The 11537-nt window shown below is 45.7% G+C and overlaps 1 protein-coding gene across 2 annotated transcripts in view; it reads left to right on the top strand.

The window, feature by feature from the left end:
- Positions 1 to 11537, top strand: part of ATG7 (autophagy related 7) — a 274684-nt gene extending 263147 nt beyond the window's left edge. For both annotated transcript variants that reach the window (XM_069083930.1, XM_069083932.1), the window contains exon 19: positions 10007 to 11537. In XM_069083930.1, coding sequence (XP_068940031.1) covers positions 10007 to 10039 — 33 coding nt within the window. In that variant the 3' untranslated portion in view covers positions 10040 to 11537. The remainder of the gene's footprint in view (positions 1 to 10006) is intronic.

The following is an 11537-nucleotide window of genomic DNA, read 5'->3' as shown; positions in this document are numbered from 1 at the left end:
AGATAGATAGATAGATAGATAGATAGATAGATAGATAGATAGATAGACAGACAGACAGACAGACAGACAGACAGACAGACAGATAGAAAGCTATGGTGCATCAAGGTTTACAACCTTATCTGGTCTTCATGGGCATAAGCCCCATGAGCGGTAGGCAGTACATGTCTTGCTAGCCCCATTTCATAAAGGAGGAGACTGAAGTGCAAAGACAGACATTCAGTGACCAGCTAAGGTCACTTGGCTGCTGAGAGCTAGGATGCAGTCCTGAGGGGCTCCCCCCAGGAGGGGAAAGCTGGCAGGATTTGCTCAGTGTGACACCAAGGCCCCTGCTGACATCGCTGCGTTGCCTCTGCTGGCTCTTGTCTTGAGAGGAGAGTGGATAACTCATCTAGGCTGAAGAGTGCTGGGCGTCAGGAGGCCTAGATTCTCCTGGCTCTGCCATGAGCTAACTGCATGACCTTCACATTCCCTGACCAGGCCTCAGATCCGTGTCTACAAAATGAGAAGTTGTAACTAGATGAGATCTAGAGACTTCCGACTCTGAACATCACCATTATTATTCTAGGGGCATTTATGCTTCCAAACAGCATCCGGGTGAAGGCAAGAAAGTTTGCCTAACCAAAGGAGGAAGCTGGTTCGACTGAATTTTTAAAAATTAATTAAACAGTTACCACATGCCTGGTAGGACATGTCCTCATGGGGAGCAGTTGAGGAGGAGGAAGAGACACAAGATGGATAACTTTCATCTACAGTCGCACAGGCCAGACACCTTGGAGAAGTACAGGCGAAATGCCCAGCCCTAAGTTGGCAGTGGGAGGGCTTCAGGCATCAGTGGAAGGTCAGTTCTGGGCAGAGGCCTTCCTTCTGGGCATCCTGTGAATCACATCCCATACACTCCCTTCCTCTCCCTCCCTCTTTCTGTGTTTGAGGAACAAATGAGGAGGCTTTGGGCACTTCCCAAAGGGTTCCTGAGGAGGAGTGCACGGGGGGAGCAGGGGGTGGCAGATTCAGCCCCAGCCCAGCCGAGCTGCCAGCCGGCCACCCTCCCATCCCCTCCAGGACTGTTCCCACTGAGCCTGAGGCATCCACCCAGACTCTAGAGGAGCCCCCCACATTGCATCAACCGGGGGGACAGTACACCCCCTCTGGCCCCCACACAGTTGCAACTGGCTGGACCTGGGCCCATCCACCCTCCAGGCAGGGTGGCCCAACTCAGAGCCCTAGGGGCAGAGAGATTCTTCAGCTCCTGCCTGGCAGTCACACATATGTCATAGGAATGTTTGGGGTCATTCAGATCTACTGGCAGGAGCACTCAATTTAGAGTCAGAAGACTTGGGTTTGAATCCTAACTCTGAGGCCTTGGGCAAGAAACTCTCTAGGGCTCAGTTTCCCCAATTAAAAAAAATATTTGTTAAGAATTGTGCTACAGCAGCGAAATAATAACCAGTCCTTAACTGACTCAAGCAGCTAGATGGTGCAGTGGATGGAGCCCTGGACCTGGAGTGAGGAAGACCTGAGTTCAAATCCTGCCTCAGATACCTAACTGGTTGTATGATTCTGGACAAGTCGGCCTCAGTTTCCTTATCTGTAAAATGGAGATAATAATAGCTCCTACCCCACAGGGTTGTTGTGAGGATAAAATAAGATAATAAAGTCAAATACTTTGCAAACATTGAAGTAATATACAGATGGCTAGCTATGGTTATAATAATAGCAATTATGATTATGAAGCTTCCAGACTAATGGAACAAGTGCAGAGATCAATACAATCCAGAGTAGACAGAAGTAGAGACAAAGGAAATCGAGGCTGAGCCATCTGAGAAATCTTAGGAGTGACTAGTCCGCAGAGGAGATGCCGTCTGAGACAAGGACAGACTTCAGCAAATGGACATGGCGAAGGTGGGATCTCTTCCAAGTTTGAGGCATGTTGTTTGTAGTAAAAAAAAAAAAAGGTTGAGATGGAATGGGCAATTGGGCAGTAGACGGTTGTTTTCTGGCTAGATGAAGGGAAGATTCCACGCAGCACAGAGCCCTAGCTGTAGGCCAGCCACTGGACACCTAAGGATGGTGAGGCCAAGAGAGAAGGTCCCAAGACAGCTGAAACTGCAGCCGGGGCCCCTCCTGGGTCAGCCACTAGACCCTCAATTGTTTCCCCAGAAAATCTGTAAACATCTTGTTTACTCACAACAGACAAGACAGAAGTGACCAGTATCCACATATCCAGTAAAAACAAGACAAGACAAAACAAACAAAAAACCGAGTGGTGGGAGGTGCTCAAACCCCCTTGCCTTTCAAGCACAAAGCCTCCTTAGAAAAGAAGAAATTTGCTTTATTCCTATAGAAGTCTCGAGTTGAAAGAGCAGCCGGGGTGTTTGTATTTACCTTGGCAGGTCCTCAGCCCCTTACGCAGAGCAAGGTGAAAATGTGTGTGTAAACAAACTGTTCCTTCAATATTTTCCATTCACGTTAGTGCTGTTTTGCAACCCATTCTCAGAATTCTGAAGAGCTGCCTACGTAGTTGGTGAACAGATCTCCAACAAGTTGGAGACACAGTGAGGGCCGAGGTTCAGAGATCCCATGGGGTCAGGTTCAAATAACAAATTTCCTGGAGTGGAGGCATTCCAAGTCCTAGTGAAAAGTTTGCTTCATTGAAGACTCTTAGGCTGTCCTGGGCTTCGCTCCTTGGGCTCAATGGGCAGAGGCTCACTCCTTATGCTATAGGATATGGGCCTGGAAGCTGGAGTGCACTGTGTTCTGGTTCTCAGTTGTAGACTGTGGGCCCTGCTCAGGACAGGTTCCTCAGCTGTGCATTTTCAAGTCGGAAGGGCCTTTTGAGGTCATCTCCTCAAATCTTCTCATTTCACAGATGTGGAAGCTGGCATTTAGGTACAGGAAGTGTCTTGCCCCAGGTTAAGCAGCAAGCTAGTGGCAGAACTAGGGGTGGGCTCCAGGCCTACTGCCTCCCAATCTGGGATTCTTTCTACTACACATGCTGCTTTTCCCCAAAAGTACTGTCTAAATTCAAGCTGTGGTTTCTCCCCATAAAAGATAAGGGCTTGGCGGGACTTACCAAGGGCCTGGCCATTTCTAGAGTTCAGGAAACTAGACTTCACAAAGTAAATAGGCATCTCCTATTGCCAGGACCTCTCACATAAATTCTGAAGGGATGGGGAAAAGGCAGGAGAAGGAAGAGAAAACTCTTTCAAGATAATGAATTAGAGCCCCCCAAATGCCCTCCCAACCCAGATCTTTGTTGTTTTTCACACTGAGATATTTTGACTTAGCAGGGACCATTCTGATAATTCGGGTCAGGGCCCAAGATATATCTAGGATTGCCCCTCTCTCTCCCCAGCCTCCAAACTTCCCTCAGAACCACAGTTTCTCCAGGAAAGTGAGCTGGTTTGGGGGTACACTAGAGAAAGTTCTCTTAATCTGGAATCCACAGACTCTGCTTGTGGAAGGATTTCTGGGGGGAATCTGTGAACCTGGAAAAAATTCCATTTTATTCTCACTAAACTCTAACTGAAATTTAATATTTCCTTCAATTATGAACTTTAAAAACATGATTCTGAGAAGAAGGCCACAGGCTTCATCACACTGCCCAAAGGGACCATGACACAGACAAGGTGAAGAACCCCTGGGCTATGAGGGACCTTTGGGGAATATCATTTACATGTACATTTCCCTGGGCCTTCTCCAGATGTCTCTGGATATGCATAGCTTATCAGAGGCATGATCTGGCTCTAAGCTAGCCCCTGACTGCCATTTGCATCTGGCTATGACCAGGAACCCCTCAGCCAAACCAGGTGTCCCTTCCAGATGGAACCTGTTTCAGGATACTAGTGGCACACTCTTAGGAGTTGAAGAAAGGAAAACAGGAGGGGAAATTGGGGTTTGTCTGTTTCCCAGAGGCTCAGAAACAGCCCACTGCCCAGGGCTTTTCCCACTCTGGTCCCTGAGAGGCATCCTTGACCCCAGTCACCCTAGAGAAAGCTGGATGTTAGAAATTAAACATTTTAAAGAAACAATGGCTTTTGCTTCAAGCCTTTCAGTGTACTTGCTACTCAATCAATGGGGGGCCTTCCAGTGGTAGGGGTCCCAACCCAGATACACCTTCTTGCTATGGGCAGCTCTTGTCCTCCTCCTGGAAATCCTCTGTAAGGACCTCTGCACAGTGCTTGGGAGGCCTTACCTTGTTTAGGCCTCTTAGCACTGCTGGGCCCAAAAGCAATACTCAGTGCTACTTCTGGGTGTGTGTGTGTGTGTGTGTGTGTGTGTGTGTGTGTGTGTGTGTGTGTGTGTGTCTGTCGCTGTTGGTGATATTCCCATCCACCATATGTCTCTCCATTGACCTTTAGACCACCCATAGTTGTGATTCTTTGGAAATTGTGTTGTTCTGTAATTTAAAAGAAGAATATTGATATTTAAAAGATGGGGTTTTTTTTGTTCCCGAAAGCAGTTTGGGAACATTGAAAGTGCCAGACACTTTCCCCAAATGCCATCCAGCTGACTCTTCCTCCTGTTCCATTCTGAGCTCAATTCATTGTTCAGGAACAGTTTTTGCAAAACATATGTAGTGATGGACTGGCCCAGAGCCTTATGCATTCTACTCTATCATGGTCTGGACATTAAGCATTCATAGATCACAGATTTAGCATTGAAAGGGACCTAGAGGTCATCTAGTCTAACTCCTTCATTTTACAGATGAAGAAACTGAGGCCCAGGGAGTGTCAGGACCTGGGTTTCAGGTCCTCTGGCTCCAAATTCCCACTTCATTACATGCCTTCTCACCTACATGTTATTCCCCTCTATGTGGATTCCTTGGTCGAAATCTGTTGACTGAGTGTGTGCATTTGATTTAGGAAGCTCCTTAATATAATCATCACAATGTCATCTGCCAGTGGCACCTTTGGAGGAGACCTCTCTATCCATGAAGAATTATTTTGCTTCCATTGTGCTAAATGTCATTCTTAATAGAGACAATAATTTTCGCCCAAATTTATGTCTTACTTGCTAAGGCAGGTTGATATGCCTTGATGCTCAGAATATGATAGAACAAAGTCACACATTATCAAGGAATCTTGTAGAATCTTAACATGTATGGGAGACCCTTTGTTGGAGTAAAGACATGAGGGCTTCACTTTACACCACAGGATCAAATATTCTGTTATAATCCACAAACAATAGAAAGTGGGATTGTGTACTTTTTTGCATCTTTTATTCAATGCTGTGACTGTGAAAATATGGTTTGCAGTAGGCTGTCCCTTGTGAAAGTCTGCCTGTTTCCTTCTTATATTTCTCATGAAGAATACCCTCGGTACCTGTATAGGTCAATCTTTTTCTTTAATCCAATTTTATTTTCAGTTTTGAATTCTCTTTCCTTCTTTCCTCTTCTCTGTCCTTCCTCTACCCAATGAGAAGGCAAGAAAAACAAAACCCATTAGAAATATGTATAGTCATGAAATTCTCAAAGATTCTAGAGAGATTTGAGTCACTTACCTCTGCTTGCTAAGTAAAGTCTTCTGTGATTTCTTTCCCGACTGATTATTCTAACCTGATGTCAGCTCTCTTGAGAATTGATCTCTTAATGTCTTCAACATTTTGTCACCTTCAGCATGGATTTCCTTTTTCTGATCTTAGTCTGATCCAGCTGCTCTGCCTTCCATTTCCTCATGAAGCACCTCTGGGATTGAAATGTGTGAAACCAAATATGGTAGTTCCATTGTTAATGATGAAGTAACTTTTTTTAAAAACTACAAATGCTGACAGACCTGTGTTTCATTTCTTTGTTGTCCAAGAAATGTTCTTGCAATGAGCTGGCTTAAATCCAGGCTTTCTGCAAGCGTGTTTATCTTTGCACTGTTTCTTACCTTATTCTGAGGCAATATCCCTCAAAATCTTCTCTCTTCCTTTTCTCTATTCAGATGAGTAAAGGGTACACAGTCAGAAGACTTTCTCCTGAGTGAATCCAAACATGAGGACTAGTATCAGACACTCTACTTGGGGGCTGAGGTCCTGAAGCCTCAGGCTCTGGTCTTGAGTAGTGTCCAACAGGGGAAAGGCTCTGGACCCAGGTGAAGGATAATCATGCAGTAGCACCTCTACCCCTAGCCCTGCTCCACTCAGTCCAAACAAAGACCTTTTGTTGCAGTGAGTTGTGATAGAAAAAGTAGCAGTAGATTCTGGGGCAGTAAAAGGATGAGGAGGAAGGAGATCTCCTGAACCCACCTCTAAACAGCCTGACTCTAAGGCCCCCAGTCTCACTTATCAAATGATGAACATTCTGCCTTAACTTGGCCCCACTCCCATGCTTTATTTGTCTCCATTTGTATGTCTTTTTACCACAATTTCCCAAACAAGAGTGGAAACTTTCTGAAGGAAGATCATGTCTTCTCCCTCTTTGTTTCCCTCAAAGCAGCCGCCATACTGCTAAACACCCAGTGGATGTTTAATCTTGAACTGTATTTTTACTGGAAATGAAAAATGATGATTCTGTAAGTGAGAGGTATTAGCTGAATAAATTAGACCAAGTGAGCTAACCTCTACCTCCCCCCTTAGCTGAATTCAGTTAGGCAAACGTTTCTTAAACACCTGTTCTGTATAATGTCCCATGCTATGTCAGCACTAATTGAACCATCCCTTTTCTCGAGGAGCACCTGTCCTTCAGTGGGATAGAACGTGTACGGAGAGATGTAAATATGAGGTGATCCAAAGAGAGAAAGAGCACTAGGGAATGGGAACAAAGAAGCCTTTGCCAGGGAGATGGCATCAGAGTGCCACCTTGCAGGATGGTCAAGACCATGAGAGGTGGAGATTTAGGGAGGGATTCATTACAGGCATGACTAAATCTTGTGCAGATGTTCGTAGGTAGGAGGTGAGGTCCAGCTTGGCCAGCACCTAGAGCTTGTGACCAGGTCTGATAGGAAATAAATGTGGAAAGGTAGACTGGAACCAGATTGGGCAGGGTCTGGAGCTTCTAGACTGAAGGTTTGTATTCCATCCTAAAGGCAATAAGAATCCACCAACCTTTTTTTGAACAGCAGAGAGACTCGGTCAGATTTGCACTTCAGGAGGTTATGTGATAGCTCTCTAGAATATGAATGGAAAAAGGGAAGGACTGGAGGGAGGCAAGAAAACGATTAAAATATGTGAGGTAAGAAATGATTAGTGCCCAGATCAGAGTGAGGACGGTGATCAGAGGAAGAGGGGGTGATGCAGAAACCAGCCTTGGTAGATTAGAATGACTGGAGAGGGGAGTGAGGAAGAAGGGTCAAGGCTAATGCTAGGTCATGAGACCAGTTCACAGGGAAGATGATCCTGCAGAAGAAAAAGAGGAGTTTGGAGGAAGCAAAGGTTTAGGAGAACATGATGAGTCCCACTTCTGACATGCTGAGGTTGAGGGCCTGATGGGACATCCAAGGGTAGCTGCCAAGCAGGTATTTCATCCCACTGGAGTTCAAGAGAGAGGTTAGAATTAAACATGTCAGTTTTGAACTCATCAACATACGGACAATAATTGAACCTAGATGAGATGGTGAGGCCACTCAGGAAGAAAACTAGGCACTGGGGAATCGCTAAGGAGTATGGATGATGATGGTCAAACAACGGAGAATGAGGAAGAGTCAGACACGCAGGAGAACCAGAAGACGGCCATATCTGAGAAGCCAAGGGAGCTGAGAGTAGACAGGAGGAAGAAGAGGGCTGTAAAACAATGGTGTCAAACTGGAAGCGACTAATCCCTACAGAACTCAGGCCCCATGCTGATTTAATTCAGAATGTGATGCTATGTTTTATTAGATTTTTATTTATTTTGTTAAATATTTCCCAATTACATTTTCATCTAGTTCTCACAGTGGGTGTGTTCAGGTGTGACTAGAGTAACTGAGGAAGGGGTTGACAAGGAAAAATAATCAAAAAGTAATATTTCTTCTGCTAGTAAATGAATGTAATTTTGGGGCATAGCGCATAGATTTTTCAGATGTAGAAAAAGGAGATCGGTAGAAATATGTTGTAGTCAACAGGTACGTTAACAATAGATATCTTTTCTACAATATCATTAAAATAACAGTATTTGTCATTGTTTATAATCTTGAATTACCACATTTATAGAATCTTGAGCTAAAAGGGACCTTAGAGGCCATCCAGTCCAGTACACTCCACAATTCCCAAATCCTCCCTATAACATCCTTGGTAGAAGGCTATTCCCACTTTTTGCAAAACATAGGAAACTTACCTCACTGAAATCAAGAAATATGTCTCCTTTAGCTAATGATACATCCGAATGTGGTGGGTGTCGGTAGGTTATGGCCCATTTCCAATGATGATCTGGGCATAAGAAATAGCATAAAAGACACATGTGACCACCCAAGGTGGTGTGAGTAAATGGTAGCCAGAAGGATGGAGAGATGCACAGTCTAGATGTCACACCTGCATCCATGGGATATTTTAAAATAGTTTTTAAAACACTCATCTCTGTTTCCTAATCTGTGAAAAGTTCTAAAGGCCCTTCCAGCTCCAACAGTCTTTGTTTCAATTTTAAAATTTAAAATATTTTTAAAACAAGCAAGTTGAGATCCAATGGAGAGCAAAGTGAAAAGAAAAATAGCCAAGTCCCGGCAGTGGGAAGACCCTGGAGTGGGGGAGCAAGGACCAAGGTTTTCTCACAGATGGATCACTCATTGGCTGGGCAGGCCTCACTCTGAGAACATGAAAAGAGATGGAGCTGAAAAGGCCCCTTCCAGCTCTCAGATCCTCTATTTCTGTTTCCTTCTCCCATTGAACTTAGAGCAGCATCAGGCGCCTGCTGGAAGGGAGGCTTCACTTCCATTTTCTTCCTAAGAAAACCTTTACCTTTTCTCGCCTCCATGTTCACAGACTTTTCTGGCTACAACTCTCAGATCTCTTGATCTGTCCACAGCGTGCTGACCACTTCTTGTCAGTCATATCTGATTCTTCATGATACCATATGGGCTTTTCTTGACAAAGACACTGGAGTGGTTTGCCATCTCCTTCTCCAGTGGATTAAGGCAAACAGAGATTAAGTGACTTGACCAGGGCCATACAGCTAATGAGTGTCTGAGGCCAAATTTGAACTCAGTCTTTCTGACTCCAGACCCAACACTCTATGCACTATGGCACCCCCAGCTGCCTTCCCCCACTTGTAGGCTGGCTCTATAATCTGTGTCTTCAGCTATCTTTAATGACAATCGATGACTTTATGCCATTGCTCAGGTCTATTTAGCCTAATTCTTCTGCTTAATAAGTAATATATCCAGTCTTTTGATGTCTTCTTGGAAAGAAAACAGTTCACTTTCCTATGACTTTATAGTTTGCAAAGCACTTTTCTCACTAACTATAGGTAGTAAAAATTATTATTCTCACCAATTTACAGATGAGGAAACTGAGGCTGAGAGAAAGTGACCTGTCTTTGGCCATAGAGTTCATAAGTGTCAGAGCGTGGACCAGAAACTCAAAGCCCTGGGCTTCTGACCCCAAGGCCACTGTTCCTTCCACTGCCTTAGGAGGATCCCTCAGCTGGGCAAGAATTTATTAAGGGTCTGTTAGGTGCTAGGGGTGCAGTCTTTGCCTTCACAGAATGTCTTATGTTCTGGCCGGGGGGTGGGGGTGGGGTGTAGGAATCCAGTATGAGCAAAGATAAGTAAAGGTAAAGTAATTTCAAGAGGGAGAAAGCACCAGGGACTGGGGGAGTCAGGGAGTCACCTCTGTGAGGGAGAGGTGAGGAAGGGCATGCATCCAAGATGCTGCCCAGGTGGCACTTTTCAGGGCAGGAGATGGAAAGGCCTGTACAGGAAATAGGTGGTGGTCAGTTTGACTAGGATGGAGAATGCATGAAAGGGATCCAGAAGAGATGGTGTGCTGCAGCTGGGCTTCTATGATCCACTCAAGCTAGCCTTTTTCTAAAGACACTGTTGCTTGTTGAACTGAATCAGAAGACAGCGGTTTCCCCCAACCTGAGTAACGCTTTGCTGCCGTCTTCTCCTTGCAGATCTGGGACATGAGCGACGACGACACCATCTGAAGCAGGGACAGATTCCCGGTGGCCTCGGGCCGCCATCTTCCCGCCTGGCCTGCTCCTTACCCAGCCCCAGCTGATTGGCCCTTGGGGCTGAAAGCCACACTGACCACTCTGGGAGCTCTAATTCTCTTTGCCTCCGTGTCTACACTTCCTTGTAGACCAGTGCTTGCTCTCTGTGTACATTTTGTGCTGTGACTCACGGGTCACACATATACCTACTCTACATAACAGGCAGTTTTCATTTTTCTACTTATTTTCTGCATCAGTCCCGGGCTGATTTGCTTTGGAATTTCCGTGCTATGTGGCTTTGAACCCTTCCCTCAAGCTCCCACTTTTCCTTAACTTTGGCAAATATTTGATATTCAAACTACCAGGGACTACCCCCACAGGTGGGAAGAACCAGGTATTCTGCAGTAGGAAAACAGCCCTGCCCTGTGGTCTGATGGCTTCTGGTTCACAGCACTCAGAAAAGTCCTGGAGTTAAAAAGAAAGAGCTGCCCATGTGCATTGTTACCCCTATTGAAAGAATAATGCCTCACTTCCTACCATTCTTGATTGTAACCCAAGTGTCCCTGCCACCTTCTCCTTCCTTTTGACCTAGGGTGTCCATGATGCCTATTAGGAAGGGAATGTTCACACCATGCTTTTGTTCCTTCTAGAATACCTGGGTATGGGGACAGCCCCATCAGCAAGCCAGGAGGGTTGGAAGCCGTCCTATCTTCCTCTTCTCTTGGACCAGGACTTCTGTCGTTCTCCAAGACCCCATGGGTTTGGCTTAAGGTGCCCTGAACCAAGTGCTTGTGTTAAAGGAGATTATGGGCCTTTCCCAGAGGCCCCTCAGACCCCACTCTGGGCCATAAGCACAGCAATAACACTGTCCCCAGTAGGGCCTTCTCATCCCCTTACCTCCACTGGTGTGCATGGCACAGCACCCACAATGCCCTAAAAGGGCAAAGACAGGAAAGGACGGCCATTTCTTCCAGGATCTTGAGCTTGGCTCAGCTACAAGCTTGCCAACAGCAAGCTACTTCCCATAGGTGCTGTCTCAAACCTTGTGACCTGCTCTGCTCTCCTACCTGGACTGGTAAAAGCCAGAGAGGAACCTGTGGACGTTTCATAGCACAGTCCTTACCAGCAAGCTCTGTGATCATAGGCAGGTCATCTCACCTGTTTCCTAATCTGTGAAATGAAGGGGCTGGGCTTGATTGATACAATTCTAAAGTCCCTTCTAGCTCCAGCAGTCTTTGTTTCACAAGCCTTTGGCCCCTGCCTTGTAGGCAGGCTCACTTATTAAGAGAGAAATCCATGGAGGTCAACTCGGTTGTTTTATCAGCTATCCCTGTGTCCAGAGAAGCACCTTACCCTGGCATGGGTAAAGAATGGGATGGGGGAGAGAAGGGCCCTTGGGACTAGAGCCTGTAGGAAGGGCAGGGGAATGCCATCCAGTGCAATGAAAGCCATATGAATGAGTGAAAACAGGGATTAAAAAGAGTCAGTAAAA

The sequence above is a fragment of the Petaurus breviceps genome, unplaced genomic scaffold, assembly GCF_028583685.1.
Source record: "Petaurus breviceps papuanus isolate PSGF00001 unplaced genomic scaffold, PetGlider_PUasm1.0 174, whole genome shotgun sequence".
NCBI classification, from domain to species: Eukaryota; Metazoa; Chordata; class Mammalia; order Diprotodontia; family Petauridae; genus Petaurus; species Petaurus breviceps.
The sequence above is the reverse complement of the archived record's forward strand: the minus strand, read 5'-3'. Positions and strand labels throughout refer to the sequence as shown.